This window comes from Trichosurus vulpecula, chromosome 1, assembly GCF_011100635.1.
Source record: "Trichosurus vulpecula isolate mTriVul1 chromosome 1, mTriVul1.pri, whole genome shotgun sequence".
In the NCBI taxonomy this organism is placed as follows: domain Eukaryota; kingdom Metazoa; phylum Chordata; class Mammalia; order Diprotodontia; family Phalangeridae; genus Trichosurus; species Trichosurus vulpecula.
This window is the reverse complement of record NC_050573.1, coordinates 49,524,799-49,546,402: the sequence shown is the minus strand read 5'-3', so window position 1 is coordinate 49,546,402 and position 21,604 is coordinate 49,524,799. Positions and strand designations below refer to the sequence as shown.

The 21,604-nt window shown below is 43.1% G+C and overlaps 1 protein-coding gene across 1 annotated transcript in view; it reads right to left on the bottom strand.

Annotated features, from left to right (window-relative positions):
- Positions 1–21,352, bottom strand: part of CHFR (checkpoint with forkhead and ring finger domains) — a 43,475-nt gene extending 22,123 nt beyond the window's left edge. Inside the window, exons 1-8 of the mRNA XM_036760103.1 lie at positions 20,974–21,352; positions 17,182–17,281; positions 12,385–12,494; positions 8,852–8,911; positions 8,494–8,706; positions 5,297–5,464; positions 624–783; positions 33–187 (exon numbers count right to left, since the gene is read on the bottom strand). Of these exons, the coding sequence (XP_036615998.1) occupies positions 33–187; positions 624–783; positions 5,297–5,464; positions 8,494–8,706; positions 8,852–8,911; positions 12,385–12,494; positions 17,182–17,281; positions 20,974–21,073 (1,066 nt within the window). The 5' untranslated portion in view covers positions 21,074–21,352. The remainder of the gene's footprint in view (positions 1–32; positions 188–623; positions 784–5,296; positions 5,465–8,493; positions 8,707–8,851; positions 8,912–12,384; positions 12,495–17,181; positions 17,282–20,973) is intronic.
- Positions 21,353–21,604: the final 252 nt, after the last annotated feature.

Genomic DNA, 21,604 nt, shown 5'->3' with positions numbered 1-21,604 from the left:
TGGGTCCTAAGGATGGCCTGCCTTGCACTTGCCTGGGTGCTGGATAAGGTAGGCCTCGACAAGGTTGTTCAGGATGTGGTTTTTGCATATCCGTTCGACTGGACAGCGGCACGTGGGGCACAGAGAGGACCGTTCCATCCAACCTGAATAGCAAGCGGCACAGAAGGTGTGCATGCAGGGCTGCAGACTGAACATAAACACAACAGAGCTCATTCATCATGCGGGCTGGCCACCCGGGAAGGGGGCCTGCTGGGACCTGCTGCTCACATGCACTGGCTTCAGTGGGGACCCAAGTTCAATCTCAGTTCTCCTATATACCAGATGTGTGACTGGACAAGTCTTTTCACCTCAGTGGCTTCAATGCCCTAGTCCATAAGACAAGGTGGCTGCACTGTCCTATCTGCAAGAGCTCCCCAGCTCTGAGCCTGGGAGCCTCCTGTCTCTCAGAGCACTGGAAGGAAGGGCACCTAACCAGACAGCACAACAGAAGTGGGCACCAGTACACGCACACTCGTATTACAGTTAAGGAAGGATTAGAAATGCCTCAGAAAACCCCCCATGACTGCAATCTTGTCCCAGCTGCCTGGGGCCACTCCCATCCCGCCACCACAGCAACAACACACCTCACACAATCATGCAGTAACTCCTGACAAATGATGCAAGTGAGAGTTTCTTCCATTTTGTCTGGTTTCATGTTTCCTGCTTTCACTTCCTCAGGAATGGCCCTGCTATTTTTACACTGGTCTGTGACAAACAGCTGAAGATTCAGATTAGTGTCCCCATCTGAAAAAGAAAAAGGGCAGTGAGAGGACATGCCTGGTCTCTTCTGGTGATGCATGAATCCTGATGAAGGGGACAGGGAGCCAAGGGCCCTGATCATGAACTCACAGGTATCTAAGAAGTCCAGAGAACATAAGCTGTTTGAGGGCAGGGCCCTGAGGGTGGGAGAACTGGTACCCGGGGAAGTGGGAGAGCATGGACACAGGGAGGAGGTTTCAAGAAAAATGTTTAAAAAAAAAAAGATGCACAAGAAAGGAACTACATCAGTGGTGGGCTGCATAATTAAGGACATGGTGGGGGAATGGCTCTACCATGGAGTGGTGTCCCCTTTGACCCCTACAATAACTGGCACTATTCTGGGAGTGAGGCAGAATGGAAAAGGGGAATCCATGGGGTGAGCCCTACAAGGCAGTGGCAGAAAGGACCTAGAAGAGACAGCCTACAGTGGATACCTGGGAAGCTATGACAGCATGAAGAAAAGAGAGAGACCAGATAGTTATGGGGGTCATGAATCGGAGAATGAGCATCTAGTGGAAACAGAACAAGAAGATGGAGAATGAAGAGACTGAGAGAAATCCTTTTGGGAAAGGGATGCAAAAAAAAAAAAAAACAAAACCGTAAAAACTAATGAATGGGACGAGCTGAAGGAGAGGAGAGGCAAGGGGAATCTGTCTGACTGAGAGGAAAAAAAGAGTGGGAATAAATGTACAACCAGATAAAAGCAGGGGAGAAAAAGGAATTAATAAAGAAAACCCTAAAGGGAAAGGTGTAACAAATAAGGAAAAGAGATCCAGTGGCAACAGGGCCACCTCTGAAAAAAGATGAAAGTAAAGTAACTGAAGAAGCTTAATATGCTGTTGATAGGAAAAGAGGGAACTCGAAACTGCAAAGCTTCAGCATAGATAATATTAATGCAACTTGAATAAGGAGGGAAGTGGTGAAATGAGAAAATATCTTTTTATCAAATTTCTTTGATAAGGGCTTGGTACCTAAGATATAAAAACAATTAGTAAATATTTGCAAGATCAACATCCATTCTCCAAGACATAAATGGTCAAAGGAAATGAATAAAAAGTTCTCAAAAAAAGAAATATGAAGATTCACAAACACATGAAAAAATGCTCCAAATGACTAAGAGATTGCACATCAAAACAACTCTAAGGTTTCACCTCAGATCCTGCAAATTGGCAAAAATGTCAAAAAATGACAATATAGTCAGTGTTGGAGGGGTTGTGGGAAGACAGGTACACTAATACATTGCTGGTGGAACTGCAAAATAAGATGAAACAATCATTTTGGAAAGCAATTTGGAATTGTGCAAATAAAGTGAGTAAAATGTCTCTACTCTTTGAACAAGAGACTCTACTACTGGAAGCCACCGATGAGTAAAAACGGCCCCATTTATGCCAAATATTTAGACACATGTCCACTGATTGGGAAATGGCTAAACAAACTGTGGTACACGAATATAATGGAACATTACTGCGCTGTAAGAAACGATGTGTGCAACGTGTGAAGTGATGCAGAAGGAAGAAGAGCCAAGAAAACTATGCACACAGTAAATACAATGGAAATGGAAAGAATAAGGACACATCCAGACAGAAAAAAGTAAATGTAATAAAACTGTTAAAGACTAAGTAGGACTAGAATGAAGAGACATGAGGAGAGTCCCCCACCCAGCCCTTTGTAGAAGTGGGCCATGCACAGGGTCACACAATGAATGTGCTTGGGGACCTTCTCATACATTGATCAGTTGGGTTGAATTTTCCCCCCTTATCATATAGGATGGTTCTCTGGGATGGGGAGAAGGATACATGGGATAATATGGGAATGTAAGAAACAGAAAATATCAATGGAAACTTTAAAAAAATAAAATAATTACATGAGATATGAACTGGTAAGACACACGCAGGACTATATGTACACAACACAAAAAACTCTTTCCACAAATAAAGACATCCAAAGAATAACCTCACCAGCTTTGGGACTCATGATTCCCCTCTCCCGCTCTGGTTAGAGACTGGAGCCATGGCCTCCAATCCTCCATTTAAGGAGAGAACTCAGCTCAGACCTCTCTTCATTTCTCCTCTGGTGGAACTGCTCCGACTGACTTGCCCATCACACGCCGGTAGATAGATCCCTCTCCCCACCACCACAGCTTCCAGCCGCCTTTTGCATGTTGTCTCCCCCGTTAGACTGTAAGGTCCTTGAGGGCAGAGACGGCCTTTTTTCATGTTTGTCTCCCCAGCACTTAGCACAGTGCCTGGTACATAATAAATGTTTACTAACTGATTAATTGGAGAAATATTATTTGCTCAGGGGTAGGCTAAGTCAGTGAAATAAAAATTACAATACTACCTAAATTAATTTGCTTATTCAGTGACATATCAATAAAACTACCAAAGGATTACTTTATAGAGCTAGAAAAAATAACAAAATTCATCTGGATGAACAAAAGGTCGAGAATAGCAAGAGAATCAATGAAAAAAAAAAAGAGAAGCAAAGGGGCCCCGCAATACCAGATCTCAAACTAAACTAAAAAGCTATAATGACTGAAACAATTTGGCATTGGGTAAGACATAGAGAAGTTGATCAGTGGACCAGATGAGGTACACAGTTTTAAGAAGCAAATGAACACGGTAGCCCCAGACTTGATACACTCAAAAATTCCAACCATTAGGGCAAGAACTCACTATTTGACAAAAACTGCTGAAAAACTGGAAATGAGTCCGGCAGAAATTAGGCATATGCCAATATCTCATACTTTATACCAAGACAAACTCAAAATTTTTAAGTACCTGATTTAGACATAAAGGATAACATCACAAACAAATTAGAAGAGCATAGAAGAAAACATTGGTCAGATACATGGACAGGGAAGAGTTCATGACCAAACAAGATATAGAGAAGTTTAAAAGAGAACAAATAGGCAACTTTGATTACATAAAATTAGAACATTTGTGTACAAGCAAAACCAATTTCTCTAAAATTAGAAGAAAAGAAGGAAACTGGGAAAAAGCTTTGTGGCAAGTTTCTCTGAAAAAAGTCTCATTTTTAAGATATTTAGGGAACTGAGTCAAATTTACAGTAAGAACTATTCTCCAATTAATAAATGGTCAAAGGATATGAATAGGCAGTTTTTAGAGGAAGAAATTCAAGCTATCAATAGTCACATTACAACAACTCTGAGGTACCATCTCACACCCATCATATTAGCTAAGATGACAAAAAAAAAAAGAAAAGAAAATGAAAATGCTGGGGAGAGGGAAGGGAAGCGATGTGTTGCACTGTTGGTAGAACTGTGAACTGGTCCAGCCATTATGGAAAATAATTTGGAACTATGTTCCAAAATGCACCAAACTGTGCCCTAGAAATACTAGGTGTATATTCCAAAGAGATAAAACAAGGAAGAAAAGGACCTCCATACACGAAAATATTTACAACAGTTCATTTTGTGGTGGCAAAGAACTGGAAATTGAGGAGATGCCCATTGATTGGGGAAAGGCTGAACAAGTTATGTGTTATGGATGTGATGGAATACTACTGGGCTGTAAGAAATAATGAAGGGCATAGTGCCCGAGAAACCTGAGAAGATTTGCATGAACTGTTGCAGGATGATAAGCAGACCTAGGAGAACAATTTCTTCAATAACAATAAAGACAAATAACTTCAAAAGATGTAGGAATTCTGATCAGCACAGTGAACAACCACAATTTTAGAGGATTCAGGATGAAGCATGCTACCTGACTTGGGGCGGGGGCGGGGGGGCGCCCTCAGAATAGAGAGAGACATTTCATTTTGTTTTTTACATGGTGAATATGGGAATTTGTTTTGCTTGCCTGCACGTTTGTAATAGGTTGCATCTTTCTTGCTTTTTCAATGGGGAGCACTGTGAAGGGGGAGGTTGGAGGAAAAGAATGCTGATCTGAAAATAAATAAAACTGAATTAAAGATGAAAAAACAATCATGTTGACAAGAAAAATAAGACCTCTCTGTATAAAAATAATCCTTTATCACTAGCAAGAAAAAACTGAAAACAGTCCAAGTATGCAATGATTAGGGAACAGACAAACATATGAAATGATGTAATCATGCCAGAAGAAATGATTAATATGAAAAATAGAAGAACTGCAGTACCTGGCCCTTAGTAGGTACTTGCTGAATTGAATATAAGGAAATATGGGAAGACTGCTGTCAAGTGACTAAGAATAATGAAAACAGAACCAAAACAATATTATACACAAAGACTGCAGCTCTATAAACAATAATGATGATAATATTAAATATTAACAACAAAACCCAGAAAAAATAAATAAAAGAAAAAAATTTCAGAAGGAGTCATATAAGGGAGCATGATTTTTTTCCACCTTGTTTAACATAATAACTGCTTAAGCAGATGAAGAACTAATGAACATTTAGTTTCGTGTCCAATTTTTTTATCTTTGTTCACACATCTGGATGTGTTTGTTGATTAGTGGGTCTGTAATAACGTAAAAAAGAAATGTGATTGCCTAACCTCCTTTCATTTTTTTTTTAGCAGGCCCCAAGTCTTCCCAGTCCTGAGGTTTGGACAGGAAAGCTGATGTGCCCTCTTTGTCCAGAGGAGTTGATGAGAAGCTGGAGGTGTCATCACGTGGGGCAAACTGATACTGATCTTCAAGTGATGTGCTTACATACCTGGCTTCTGTGAGAGAGGAAGAATAGAGCAAAAGAAAAGACATCAGGAAGGATCGTTTTATATGAACTATTCCACCCCTCTTTAAGCTCAAGTCCCACTTCCAGACCAAGCGCCCAAATGTGACTGTTCTAATCTGGCCACAAGGAGCCTTCTCTGCCAGCAGTCAGCTATTTCTGGCGCTCTGATCAGAGATTGGGAAAAAGCCTTAGGGATCGTCTAGCCCAATCTAGGGTAAGGAAACAAGCTATGCTGACATATGTAGCATGCCATATGTAGTTATTAATACCAAATGTAGTCCACACAAGCACACACATACACACACAAACATGGGATGCTCCTTAGCTGAAAGCCATCTACCTTCTGCCAGAGCCATCTAAAAGCAAGTGAGAAATGTGGGATCTCTATTTTCTATTCAAATTTAAAAGAGAGCCAGAACAGCTGGATAAAATAATTTCTTAATAGGTTCATTTATTACACATATTATAGAGGAAATGTTGGATTTAGTGATTTCAATGCATTAACAGACCTGACTAGAGGGTAGAAAAAAGCCCCCAAATCTATTTTATCAAAATCACATCCTATATGCTTCTACAGGTACTAGCAATTCTCATAAATTAGCCCAATGCAAAACCAAAGGTCAATGTCAAGTGCTATGATGTAAACTATGAGTCCACAGACCATACCTTATTGGACAAATTATTTTTTTCCCTCCTCCAGTGTCCAGCACAGTGCTCTATAATGAACGCTTAAATGTCTGCTAAATTGTAGACTGCTGTGTGCGTGTGTACACATGTGAGTATGAGAGAGAAAGAGAGAAAGAGAGAGAGAGAGAGAGAGAGAGAGAGAGAGAGAGAGAGAGAGAGAGAGAGAGAGAGAGAGAGAGCGTGCTGTGGGCAGGGGAATCACCACTAGATGCTAGCTACATATCTTATTCTGTGAATTCAGGTTTTGGTCAGTGACATTTTTCAAATAGTCACACCTTATCAATAACTGTTGGCTTTAACAGACCAGAATGATTTGCAAAACTGAACTCAATGAAGTGGCTGGCATAGTGTCTTATGGGCACTCAACTCTAAGGTAGAAGACTGGGTTAAAATCCCTGCTCTTTTTCACCGTGTGACCCTGAGCAAGACAATTAACTCCTCTTAACTTCTAGTTCTTTATCTGTAAAATGGAAATAACAGAACTATCCACCTCAGGGGTCTGTTAGGAGGAAAATGTTCCTTGGCTCTCCAAGTACCATATGAGCACAAGCAATCATTACCTTTCTACTTCAGCACAAGACTGCACTGGATCAAAGCAAGTCAGCTACAGAAATCTGCCACCCAGGCTTGGAGTCAGAGAACTTGGGGTCCCATTTCATCTCAGACAATGATTGTCACTTAATCACGGGCGCATTGTTCAAACTCAGTATCATCCATCTACAATGCAGCTAACATTAGCACTTCCTATCTATAATTATAGAGATGTGTGATGCTCTCTTTGAAGCATTATATGTTTTTAAAGTTATTATTATTATTACTATTATGGATCAAGCAAATGTCAAAAGCCAACAGACATCAGAAGGAACAAAAAGCTCTCTTTGAGCAATTCTGGATTTAACAGAATGGCTTTTTGGGTCATTCATCCAGTAAGTACCATGTGTTCAACACCACAAAAAGATCTATGGAGCTGGGACATAAAAGAAGATGTGGCAAGTGAGACAGAGTTTCTGAGTAAATTATAGTGAATGCTATTGACTACAGCTAGCAAGTAGCAAACAAAAAGGGCTCATCTGCTCCTCTCAGTGATCAGAGACTTAACCTGTGGAATCTTTAACACTTATGAATTAGTCTTTGGAAAAGGGAGTGCGCCTGAGGGTGGAATCAACTCTGACTGGTTAGTAAGTAATGAGAGAATGAATGCTGTAATGAGAGATGGGCTTATTCTAATGAGGGGATGTGACTCTGCTCACCCAATTTTGGTTAAAGAGGCTTCTATATACCCCTATCACCACAGAGTAACCTAGACTTATCTGACTTAAATACAAGGGGCTTGGGGCAGCTAGGTGGTACATAGAGTAAAGCACCAGCCCTGAAGCCAGGAGGACCTGAGTTCGAATCTGGCCTCAGACACTTGGCACATTACTAGCTGTGTGACCTTGGGCAAGTCACTTAACCCCAATTGCCCTGCCAAAAATACAAAAAAAAAAAACTTAAAAAAAAATACAAGGCGCTGGAATCCATCGATTCACCTAAACTAAAATTTCTTTACCTTTTGATCAGATCTAAACTTTCTCAGTTGGGTGCACCTTGCCCACTATTTCATCTCATTATCAGCCCTGCACTTCAAAGGCTGTCTGAATGGCCTGCAGAGGTTGATTTCTAAATGAGGAAAACGAAGGGGAAAAACCTTAGTACTAATTCAATCACTGGCTATTAAAATAGGAGAGAAATAACCATCTCTCGCAAGAGAAACATGTTCCTTGCCTTCTAGAATCTTAAAATCAAAGGCAAAGCATAAAATCATTAGCAATGTGCAAAGTGACGAGTCCCTCGGTGCTGAGAGGAGAAACTGGGATCCGGCTGTTACAAACCCGAGAGGCTGTGCTGAGCGCCAGCCAGGGCTCTTCAGACAAGGACAGTCTATTTTCACCTGAAATATCTGGGAGACACAACAATGCACAGTCTCCCCTCCTGAACTCTCACCTAAAAGGAAGAATGGGCCTATTCTTACCATTGCCAGCATAACTATTCTGGGAGCTAGGGTTCTGACAAATAAAGGGCACCCCAATAGTCTTGGTGCAGCTGTAAGCTATTAAAACTTTTTTGGGACATTCTGTATATAGACAGAGTCCCTGAATTAAATTCCAGGATTTCACTGCCGATAGAAAAAAAATACACATCTTAAAAGAGGGAGGATGGGATTATGTTTAACAATACCTTCAAACGCTCAGAAAAACCCTTCCTCTGTCTTCATGACATCAGAGATGTTAGGAGACCCCAATTCTATCACTCTCGTGAGCATCATCCACCCCCCCCAAACCAAGAGCTCACCACCAGGTCTAGAAGGATGCTCCCGCTCAGCAGTAGCAGACTCCAGGAGAGAGGTAGAGGACGTATTAAAGAGGTCTGATGTAGATGTAGATGGCTGTGGTTCCTCAAAGCAAGACTGATCATTGGGCAAGGATGGCATGACCTGGGTATCATCGCTTCCTTCTAAACCTGAGGTATCTTTGGTCACGTTGCACACATTTTCTCCAGTAGCCTCTGCAACCAAAGAACCAGAAGAAGCATGTGTGCAGGGGTGAGGCAGAAAAGGCCGCTACTTCAGAGAAATGAAGATTTGAAAGAATTCTACTAAGATGAGGGTTCCTAGCTTTTTGTCCAGTCTTCTGTTTCAAGTTTTACTTACCAATGAGTTCTGGGTATATGCCTGGCTTTGTTTTCAAAGATTCATAGAGATATGCAACATCTAAAAGGAGAAGAAACAATCAGAAAGTATTGGCAAAAGTCTGGAAAAACAATTTTTTAGAGGGAAAAAGCAATCATCTTCCTCTCTGCTTTGTACCTGTTCCAAATCTCCTATCTATCTAGGAGTTGTTGTAAATCGCTATATTTATTGCAAAATCTTCAATTTCCAGGAAATAAAACTTTCAGGGCAGGTAGATGATGCAGTGAATACAGCACTGGCCCTGGAGTCAGGAGGACCTGAGTTCAAATCTGGCTTCAGTCACTTGACACACTTACTAGTTGTGTGACCTTGGGCAAGTCGCTTAACCCCAATTGCCTTGCCTTCCCCCTCCAAAAAAAAATTGAGGGGGCAGCTAGGTGGCACAGTGAGTACAGCACCGGCCCTGGAATCAGGAGGACCTGAGTTCAAATCTCGCCTCAGACACTTGACACACTTACTAGCTGTGTGACCTTGGGCAAGTCGCTTAACCCCAATTGCCCTGCCTTCCCCCCTGCAAAAAAAAAAGACTTTCAGAGACTAACTCCAAACCAGTTTTCTGCCTCTGACAAAGTTCAAAAGATTTGAAGCAAGCATCTCAAAACATATCAATTCACCTCAGGGTATATCAAGCCCAAAGAATGAGCCAGGGGGTCAGTATGTTTGGAACTGGAATAGGAGAAGATGGGCAGTGGCAAGACTAAAAACACCCACGGCTACCAGTCTACCCAAAGTGCTGCACAATGGCAAGCCTTGGTGGCAAAAGGAGAGTTTCTGAACAATAAAGGGGCTGTGGAACAATTTCCGTGTTTCCTCTGCCAGCGGTTAGCAAACTTTCCCATGTCTTGACTACAATTTGTTTCCCGAGGGGTTCCCTGGACATCACCCCCCACACCCCCCTACCGAACCCTGCTTATCCAGATCCCACCAGGCTATGGCCTTCCCAAGAGTGCACCTAAGGAGCCCTGAGCTCACCACCAGCCCTGCTTTTGTACCCTATGGTTCGCTAAACCTTCCCATCTACCCTGAAGCTGAAACCTCCCATGTGCATTCTCTCCCCTAATTAGAATATGAGCTCTTTTGAGTTTGATTTTTTATTTGTATCCCCAGTGCTTATTAGCACATGGTAAGTGCTAGTCAGTCAACGGACATTTATTAGGGGTCTACTATGTGCCAGGCACTGTGCTAAGCACTTGGTATACAAAGAAAGGCAGAAGAAGTCCCTACCCTCAAGCAGCTCCCGGTATAATGGGGGAGATGGCACGTATGGACAAACAAGAGACAGATAGGACAAAATGGAGATCACCTCTGAAGGAAGGCACTAAGGTTAAGGAGGATGAGAAAGGCTGCTTGCTGAAGGTGAGTCTTTAGCTGAGACTTGAAGGAAGCCATGTGATGGAGATGAGGAGGGAGAGAGGGGGACAGCCAGAGAAAATGCCTGGAGCTGAGAGGTGGTAGAAGAGCCAGGAGGCCAGATTACAGGATCACAGGGTATGCAGGGAAGAGGGGGTGTTGTCTGTGGTTCGTCCTTTGTTCTTGAAGAATGCCATGACATCAGGAAGGTGGGGCCATAACATGCAAGTGAATTGGATTTAAGTGAGGCAAGTGTGTCCAGAGTCACCAGCCTCACTCTCTCCTCTGGAGCCGTCTGGGTCCAGTGACACAATAAAAATCAGGATGGCTGGAGATGGCCCTGCATGGCCTTTCTAAGTTAAGATCTTTACAGTAAGACTAGAAAGATATGTGTGTGTGTGTGTGTGTGTGTGTGTGTGTGTGTGTCTGTCTCTACAGTGAGGGGGAGAGGGGGCAACAAAGGTTATCAGGGTATTGAATGACAGAGGATTTTTTATTTGATCCTGGAGATGAGAGGGAGTCACTAGAGTTTACTGAGTGTGTGTGTGTACGTGTGTGTGCGCGAAATAGTCAGATCTGCGCTTTAGGAGGATCATGCTGGCAGTGGAGGACAGAACTGACCAGAGTAGAGAGACTTGTGGCAGGCAGAGCCATGAGAAGATGGGGCACAGAGAAATGAGCTCCTCAGGTCATTTGGGGACAGAGCAAGGGTCTGAACCAAGGTCTTCTGTCTCTAAACCCAAAGCTCTTTCTACTTCACCACATCTGAGTGAGGTAGAATGGAAGGGTTATTTCTTGGTCCTTGTAGGTCATGTTCCCTTTAATGAGCCTCTGAACCATTTGGATTTCAATACTATTAACCATATTCAGCTTGCGGTCCACTAGGATCCCTGCAATCATCTTCTTTTGGACTCATGCCTATCTAGTCCTTTCACATTTAATATGTGGTGGTGTTGTAACATCTTGTGCTTGTGCCCACTGTGGGGAACCATTTACCCAAACCAATAAGTCACTTTAATATTTTAGACTTATTTTGGAGAGTACCATCAATGCTAGTTATCATGCAGTATAATTCACCGAGCTGACCATCGGGTTCTCCAGGGAGCCAATGCGATAGTCACGATAGTGACTACAATGGGACTGGTCGTGGGGCACACCGCCTAATAGGCCTGCCAGATTAAAGTCAAATTGCTGTTAATTCCCTTTTGGTCCAGACCTCAAGCCTGCCATGTCCCCTTTAATGGGCCAGTCAAGATCACCTTTCCTAACTTCAGAGAGATGAGGCAGAATCACAAAATGTCTCATCTGCAAAGGTTAGAGACAAAGACAAATGAGGACTCAATCCTGTCCCCTTGAGCCAGCTGATCAAATGTGCCCAGATCAGTGCAATGCCCCTTTCTGAATACACGCAGTATATAAAAGGACAGGCTCTGTGGGATGAAGCCCCCTGATGGGAGAAGGCACTTCCAGCTAGAATGATTAGGGAAGGTTTCAATGTCATTATCATGAAATTGCTCATAAAAGCCTTTTGGAAACTCTCATGCTGCTAGGAATGAAGTGTTAATAACGTCTTTCTTTCTTTAGTTCGGAAAATGCTAATAGGGTGGACTAGTTAGAATGAAGTGATAATTATGATAAATGGGAGCAGCACAAGCAGAGATGAGCAACATCAGCAACAGAGGAAAGGCATCATTGGGAAAAGGGAAAGACGTCTGGAAGGAGGGGCTCTATCAAGAGTCATTAACAGTTACAAAGGGATTTCACAAGCAAAAGAAGAACACGTGTGTAAAGTGCTTGCTCAGTACCCTGCACACAGAAGGCCCTTAATCAATGCTTGTTCCTTTCCTTGCCCTCCTTTCAGAGGCCTGCTACTCCAGTTTTACAGATGGAGACACCAAGGCCCAGAGAGGTTGCCCAAGGTCACCAAAGCAGAGATAGGACTCGATCCTGGGGTCCCTGGTGCCAAAGCAATTCAGTAGCTCTGCCATGGTTAAGAAACACTATGGATGCCTGGCCACTGCCACAGTTTGATAGCAAGGAATGCGATCAGCACCACAGCTGCCTTCAAGTCCCTTTAGGGTCAGGGCCTCCCCACTCCCCCTTCCCGTCGGCTCTGAGGCTTCCCTGAAGCCCAATACCCTTACTGTTCTCTGGCTCACTCTTCCTGTAAACCACGTAGATGACGTCCCCAGTCTGTAAAGCATATGACTGCTTCTTCACGACCCTCACTTTATTAATTACTGTTCCATTAGTGCTGTCAAGAGAACAAAAATACAATTAGAGAATCACCGAAAACCAATATGAGGGATACATCTGGGTGCTAAATTTTGTGGCACAGGCTGTTAACTGGCATTCCTAGTTACACTAGAAAATTAAACCAACATTAATGTTTTACAGGTTACAAATCAATACCCAGAGAAACCCCCAGATGAAGTATTTCCTAACTATTCTTTTGCAAAAATAACTTTACTACTCCTCTCTTATTGACTCCCTGTAGCCATAATCAACCCATCAATTCAAAATTTCTACTTCCTCAAAACTCCTGCCCTTCCCTATCTTTCTTCCTGTATAGCTGATAACGAGACATTGGGGATGAAATTTCCATCAACAGCTTGCCCTTTTCCCCTTTTGAACTTGGCCCTCCTTGCAAAACCATCCTCCTCCTCCTCCTTCCCGCAGGCTCAGCATAGAAGTCCCTCTGAACGGAGGTAGCTAACCTTGAGATAGATTATCAATGCTGGGGTCCCTGCCCTCAAGGAGCTCACACTTTAATGGGAGAGACAATCTGGACATATAGAGTCATACAAGCTCTATATAAAGAATAGATGTGTAGAAATCCACTGAGGAAGCTGAAGTACAGAGGGCTCATGTTGCCTGCTCAGGTCACAGAGTAGGACCAGTGGCCAGGCTCGGCCAGCCATCTTCAGCGTTCTTTGCACTCCATGGTCTTCTGTAGGAAGACTGACCTGGCAGCAGGGACAGGCTGGTTTGAAGCAGGGAGACCACTTAGGAAGTGATAATAAAAATCCAGCTGAGATAAAATGGGCCTGGGTGAGGGGGAGCTGCAGAAGTAGAAGGGATTCAACAGCCAAGAGAGGCCATGTGGATAAAATCGAGGCCTTGACCACTAACTGGATGCAGGGGAGAAAGAGTGTCTAGATGAGAACAATGGGGACAGCATAAATAGGGATGCTCTCCAGAGGACCAGACCTCGGGCTCTCTCCAAGGACGCTGTAAACATCTAAAGCCAAGCTGAGGGCATATCCATGTGCTCTGATTGGTGAGGAGAAGAGGCCAGTATCCTGCTCTGAGCTGGGTCCTGACTCTCCTGCGCCAGTCAGCTACCGATCAGGAGTGGTGTCTCACTGCTTCTCTGAGGAACAGGCACACACACAATTCCTACCCTGCCAGAGGGCAGAAAGTGATGCCTGATATCCTGTCACCAAATAGCTGAGACAGCAATCTTTTCCCACTCATTAGGAAAACTAAGTTTTCCCTTTCTTCTTAGGCTGTGCTTCCAGCCCACCACCCTTTACGTGAAATGCTGCTCCTCATGAGGCAAACTCAGGAGATGGGTGGTGCAGTGGATAGAGCACCGGACCTGAAGTCGGGAAGACCTTAAATTCAAAGCCAGTTTCAGAGCTAAGTCAATAGAATAAAACTCACAATACTCCCTAAGTTAATTACTTATTCAGTGCCCTAATAAAACTATCAAAGGATTACTTTATAAAGCTAGAAAAAATAGTAATAAAATTCACCTAGAGGAACAAAAGGTCAAGAAGATCAAGGGAATCAAAGAAAAGACTGGGAGGCATGAACAGCATAACTAGATTTCAAATTACACGGGGGGCAACCAGGAGGCACAGCAGGTAGTGCTAGGCCTGAAGTCAAGGAGACAAGTTCAAATCCAGGCTCAGGCACTTGTATGATGTATGACCCTGGGCAGATCACTTACAGCCTCTGTTTACCTCAGTTTCCTCATCTATAAAATGGGGGCAAACAACAGCACCTTCCTCACAGGTTTGTTGTGATGATCAAATAAGATAATATTTGTAAACTGCTTAGCACAATGACTAAAACATGACAGGTGCTATATAAATGTTAGCTATTGTTATATACAAAGCTATAATCATCAGAATAATCTGGTATGAGATAAGAAACAAGAGAGGTTGGTCAGTAGAACAGATTAAGTACACATTATACAGAAGCAAATGAACACAGTAACCTAGTGTTTGATAAACCCAAAGATCCCAGAGACTGGGGGCAAGAACTCACTATTCAACAAAAACTGCTGGGAAAACTGGAAATAGTCTGGCAGAAACTAGGTATGGACCAATATCTCATACCACATAAGCTCAAAAAGTATGCTTAAAAAAGGTACATGATTTAGACATAAAGAGGGATATCACAAAGCAAATTAATGGAGCAAGGAAGAAATTACCTGTCAAGTTCTATGAAGGGGGGGAAATGAATGACCAAACAAGAGATAAAGAGGTTCACAGGAGGTAAAATAGAAAATTTTCATAAAATTTAAAAGCTTTCTCACAAAACCAATTCCGCTAAAATTAGAAGAAAAGAGCTAATATAGAAATACGTTTTGCATGACTTCACATGTAAAATGGTTTGTATAATGAATTATTTTCTCAATGGGTGTGGGAAGAACTGGAGGGAGAAAATTTCAAACTCAAAATAAAAATAATGAATGTTAAAATTAGAAGAAAAGCAGGAAGTTGGGAAAAGGTCTTTGCAGTAAGTTTCTCTGACAAAGCTCTCATTTTTAAGATATATTAGGAACTGAGTCAAATTTACGAGGATATGGGCAATTCTCCAATTGACAGATGGTCAGAGGATATGAATAGGCTGTTTTCAGAAGAAATCCAAACCAAACCAATAGCCATATGAAAAAATTCTCTAAATCACTAATAATTAGAGAAATACAAATTAAGACCACTCTGAGGTACCATCTCTCACCATCAGACTGGCTAAGATGAAAAAACGGAAAATGACAAATGTTGGAGGGAAAACAGGTAATTTATTGCACTGTTGATGGAGCTGTGAACTGATCCAATCAATGTGGACCTGTGTCTAAAAAGCCATTAAACTGTGCATACCCTTTGACCCAGTAATATCACTACTAGGTCTATACCCTAAAGAAATCAAAAAAAGAGAAAAAGAATTTGTGTATACAAAAATATTTAGAGTACATCTTTTTGTGGTGACAAAGAATTGGAAACCAAGAGGATGCCCATCAATTGGGGAAAGGCTGAACAAGTTATGGTGTATGAATGTGATGGCACACTATTGTGCTGTAAGAAATGATGAAGCAGATGGCTTCAGAAAAACTTGGGAAAACTTGTATGAACTGATGCAAAATGAGGAGAGCAGAGCCAGAAGAACAACGTATAAAACAATATTATAGAGACAAATAACTTGAAACACTTGGTAACTCAGTGATCAACATAATGACACCCCCCCACCCCAATTCTAAAGAACTTATGATGAAACATGCTAACCACCTCATGACAGAGAAGTGATGCACTCAGAGTGCGGATTGAAGCATATTTTGTTCTCTTTCTTTCTTTTATTTTGTGTGTGTGTGTGTGTGTGCGCGCGCGTGTGTGTGAACATGGCTAATGAGGGCATTTGTTTTTCATCACTATACATATTTGTAATGGGCTTTGTTTTTCTTGCCTTCTCAAGGGGTTCAGGAAAGGGGAAGAAAGAGAATTTGAAACTGAAAATTAAATTAAATTTAAAAAAAATCTAGCCGCAGACACTTACTAGCTGTGTGACCCGAGACACATCCCTTAACCTGTCTGCTTTGGTTTCTTCAACCTTAAAATGGGGATAATAACAGCACCTATCGCTCAGAGTCGTTGTGAGGATATTTGTAAAGGATTAGCACAGTGCCTGATGCTTAATAAATGCTAGTTTCCTTCCTTCCTTGTCAGCACCTGACCTTCCTAGAAGGCCTCAAAGCCCAGAGAACTCAATTAAATTCAATTGAACAATCAGTTACTAAGTGTTTACTACATAGAAAGCACTGCACTGGGTGCAGGAGATAGAAAAATGCAAACACAATTCCTGCCTGCAAGGAGCTTACACTCTTACTGGAGGATGTTTGCATGTTATAGAACATTATAACACAAAATAAAATGAGGCAGGAGAAAGGCGAGCTCCAAAGTACTCTGGGAAAATATGAAGGAAAAGGGCACTTTTAGGCTGGGGGGTTGGGGGAGGGAACACTTTATGGAGGAGATAGCACCTGGGCTAAGCCTTAAAGAAAGATAAGGACTTTGAGAGGCAGAGACATGGAGAGACTTGTGGAGACACAGTGGGCAGCTGTGTAAAGAGAACTGAGAGAGATATAACATCATGCTTTGGAAACTGATCGTGGTTCGGTTTGACTGACTATATAGTCAAACACTACGGTGTGTGTAAAGAGAATAATGCGAAATTAGGTTAGGAAAGGTGGGTTGGAGTCAAATTGTGAAGGAACTAAAATTCCAAGTTAAGAAGTTTGTATTTTATCCTCTATGCAAAAGAGAATCTCTGAAGGCGTGAGCAGCAGTGACATAGCCAGACCTTAAAAAGCTCCACTGGAATCCAAAAAACCAACCCCTTGCAACCAATATTTCTGATAGAATTCTGTTTTAATTCATAAGCACATAAGAGAGCACTTGCCAGTCTTCAAAGCCTCACTGGCTGCCCTCACACTGAAAATCCACTCCATTACCCTGGCAAACGACACGAAATATACATTATATGATAAGACAAAAAATTTCATCTCCCAGAAAAATAAATAAAAATTCCTAAAAATGAGAAAATACAGAATTCTCCTTCCTTTCTTAATGTCCACTTAATGTCCATTTTAAACTACACTCCAGAACTTACACAAGTAGGATAGGATAAGAGTTCTGGGGAGAAAAAAAAAGGCTCACCTGGTATCCTCCAGAGAAACCTGACCAGATTTTTCATCCACCACTATTTTACAGTGATCTCCAGACACCAATTTGTTGCCAGGGAATGAAAGGTCACAACCTGAAATAAGAATTTTTAGGGGGTCAAGGGAAAGCTGTCATTAGTATTTGCTATTAATTATATTATAAAATGTCTATTTCTTAGTCAAGGTATGTGATTCTAAGGCAAGCTCCTACTTTAATGTATGTAGGAAAACATTTTTATTCAAGTACATTAGAGCACCAAACAGTTCATAGTCACAAAAAAGTAAAAAGGTTTAGTGTGTTATTTAGTTTTTTAAGTTAGCCTTGAATTTTTTACTTCTGATTTAAGATCCTAAACATCAAAACTCACCATTAAATCCAGCTGTAACAAAATGATCATACAAAATTCAAGCTAGATTAAGCTAATGAATAAAAAATTAAGAGCCATGATAAAAATTCACCTTTCCTGGGGCTAATCAATACTCAACAATTTTTTCCCCTTTAAAATATTAAGGCAAAGTTAGATTATTTCTAAAAGACAAGTATCAAAGAAAATGTGAAACTGATTTGGAAATAATTTAGTGTTTGAAACATGGTTCCACACAACTCAAAACTGTATCAGTCACCTTCCTAAGTCAGCCCACAAACATCATCTCATGAAGAGAACCTATCATGGAATCCTCAAAGTCCAAATTACTTCCTACCTCTACCTTCCTACCCTTCTCCTCCTCTATCTTTAGACAGCTTGTTCTATAGTGGGAAGAGCACTGGGCTTGGGAGTTCAAAACTTGTCCCTTCCACTGGTCCTTTGGGTTTCAGTTTTTTGACACACTGAAGCTTTAAAAGAAATGTGGCTCATTACCTCTAAAGGACTACAAGTATTCAGAAGTTACTTAGGACCTTATCATAAACCAGCTATCTCTGGTATGGTCTGCTGAGATCTAGTAATTGGCTGTAGCACTTTAACAACAATTAACCATGAGTCACCTTAAATTCAACGTGGTTGAAAGTGAATCATTGTTCCCATTAAACCCAACCCTCATCCAAATCCTTCCCTATCTAAGCTCGGCTTCAGCCCAGACTCCTCACTCTCTTTCACCCTATGCATGTATCTAATGGATGGCCAATGCTGCTGTTTCTTTCATCAGACTCCTTTTCTCCAAGTATCCAACCACCACCTGCCTTTAGGACTTCTCACCTGTCACCCAGCTTATTACACCAAGCTTCTAATTGCTCACCCTACCTATCATCTCTCCCTATTTCAGTTTATCCCCCCACTCAGGTGCCAAAGTAAACTTTGCTTAAGCACAGATGTGACCACATTACTCCCCTACTCAATCACCTGCAATGGCCTATTGCCTCTAGGATAAACTCCTCCACTGAACTTCTGAAGCCCTAAAACAGTGGTGTCAAACTCAAATAGAAACAGTATCGACTTAGAAAACCATGAATACACGTTATCTATGTTGTAGTGTGTTTTCATTTATTCTGTTAAACATTTTCCCAAGTACATTTTAATCTGGTTCTGTTGGCCCAGGGGGAGAGTTTGACACTGTCTGCCTATACAAACCTGGCCCCAACCTATCTTTCCTGTCTCCCTGGGTATCCCTCCCCTTCCTGTTCTCTTGAGATCCAGATATATTGGTCTCTCTGTTCCTAGCACACAATCCTCCATCTCTGACTGATGTACTTTGGCCCTGGGTATCCTTATTATCTAGGCCTCCCCCTCTTCTTTGAAGATGCAGCTCAAGCATCATGTTCTGCTTGAGGTCTTTCTTGATCCTCTCAACTGCTAGTGCTCTCCCTAATTACTTTATATTTAATTTTGTTTTTATTAACTTTATGTTTACTCCATACATGTTCTTATGTGTACTTGTTTCCCCTGCTAGAATGTAAGTTTCTTGCAAGTAGGGATTGTTTCATAATAAATATTTGATTGGGTGAATGATGATTCTCCTGTAGCTGGCCTATGCTTTATTGATTAAGATATCCAAAGCACTGGATTTCAAAAAACTAGCTGACTAGGCTGACTGTTTAAGAGGAAAAACTTCCTCCTTTACACCTCTCCCCCGGTATACGCCTCTTCTGAGCCTTATAATTCTTAAGGCAAGTAAAAGATGGTGGTCCACAATCATGCCACATTGTGACCTGACAATTAACTAATAATGAGGAAGAGAGGAAGGGGGAAATCTAAGCAAAGGCTTCAGGCCAACCACAAGTTCTAGAAGCCAAAGCTGAGTGAGAGTTTCTACAGATATCAACTGTAACAATGAAACAGGTTTTCCATGTGTTGTGTGAGGCATGGAGGCATGGATTGCAGTCAAATGCCTTTTTCTTTTCAGCCCCATTTACACACAAAAAGTCCACAACACATACAAGTAAGAAGTTGACTCTTATTCCTAAAATAAAGTCATCCTATTGATGTACACACAGGGACTCAAAAGAGGCACATGACTCAGTGCACTAATCTTCCCGGTTCTGATAGTCTGGAAGTACTCGATAAGCACAAATTAACTTGTATCCATTCTTTACATAGTTATATATGTACTTGTTAGAATGTAAACTCCTGAAGGGTAGGGATGATTTCATTCTTTATACTGGTATCACCAACTCTTAACACATAGAGAGCCACTAGGGACAGGGTAGGTAGTTTCACTGGTAGAGGTAACTTCAGTGAGGAAACTCCCTCCACCAATTCAATTTAGCACCTTCTCTGAAACTTAGGGTCCCTGGGAGGACGGGCCTCAAGCACCGAGAGGCAGCATAATTTGGGGCAGCATATTTCAGAGGTAGGACTTGCATTGATCAATTAACACTTATCAAGCACCTACTATGTGCCAGGCACTGTACTAAGCCTGGAGACACAAAGAGGCAAAGGGCGGTCCCCGACCTCAAGGAGCTACAATCTAACAGGAGAGACAACATGCAAACAAATATAGACAAAGCAAGCTCCATACAGAATGGGAAATAATTAACAGAGGGAAGACACCGGAATTAAGAGGCGTGGAATTCAGACCTTCCATCCATCCATTATAACACCCCTATGATATTTTTCAGTCGCCAAGAAGCTTTAACAGCTTAAAACTGGGCTAAGACTTTTGGAACACACCCTGTAGAGTAGTAGACGCTTGATAAGGGTCTGTGGATTAATCGATTAATCCTCATTCTGTAGATGAGAAAACTTGAGACTAAAGGAAATAAAAGTCACTGGCTCATGATTACACGCGAAGTTAGCTAAGTGTAAGTCAACAGCTCCCACTATGTAAAAGGCGCTCTGTGAGGCTCTGGGTTCACAAAGTGAGTCCTTGATCTCAGGGAGCTTACAGTGTAATGGGTGTAACAGGAGGAGCGCAGGTGCCTACAAGTCTGCGGGTCCCTTCACCCCCACCCCTGCTTTTCAGGTCCCCTTTATGGGTGGTCATTCTCTTTTAGAATGCAGACTCCCGGAAGGCAGAGCCTATCTTTCTGTTTGTATCCTCAGGACTTAGCCCAGGTCCTGGGGCACACAGTAAGCGCTTAATAGATGCTCTCTGATCTGCTGAGCCCCCAACCAGGGCGCTTACAGTCTTAACAGTGGACTAGGAGGACAGCCCCTCCCCCCGCCCGGCTTCTCGGCTCCCCCTTAGGGGTGCACTTTCCTCTTTGGAATGGAAGCTCTGAGAGGGCAGGGGCCCTTTCTGCTTCTGCCTGTAGGCCCCGGGCCCGCCGTACGCATTAGGCGCTGAATAAATACTCGCTGAGGGGCCAGAGAGGGAGGAGGGGTCGAGGCCCAGGCTGGGGCCTCCTCACCTTTCCTGCGCCCGATGGTGCACTCCTTCCTCCGCAGCAGCACCGGGGGCTCGCCCTCGGCGGCGCCCAGGCGGATCAGCCTCCCCCACGGCTGCTCCATCCGGACTCACATCGGCCCCGCCCGGCCCAGAAGAGGGAGGCACCTCAGAGACGCCGCTCCGGGGCCCGCCCCGGCTCCCTGCCTCAGCTCCGGGCCCGGGCCCGTCTCAGCCTCTGCTCCGCCAGCCCCGGGGCCTTTCCCGCTCGGGGTCAGACGCTCGCCCACGGCCCGGCCCGGCCTCGGTCCAGCGAGGCTGCGTCGGGTCGGTGGCTGTGTCTGTGTCTGCGCCTGCGCTGGGCACCGCGCCTGCGCCCCTGGCTCGAGCCCGGGCCCCCGAGGCTGTGCTCCAGCTCGGGCCTGGGCTGCGGTGCCTGTTCTGTGGCTGCCCTGGGCTCTGCCCACCTCCGCTGTCAACAGACATCGCCAAGCCATCAGCTGATCCTATCCGGGGCGGGGCCCATCCTGAAAACACCGCTTGCGATTGGGCCCCCGCCGTCCGGAGGCCGGAAGCGAGAGCGGCGGCTAGAAGGGCTCGGAAATGGGCATAGAGATGAGCGGCGAGGATGCTAGAAAGCCCTCCAAGCCGGCGTC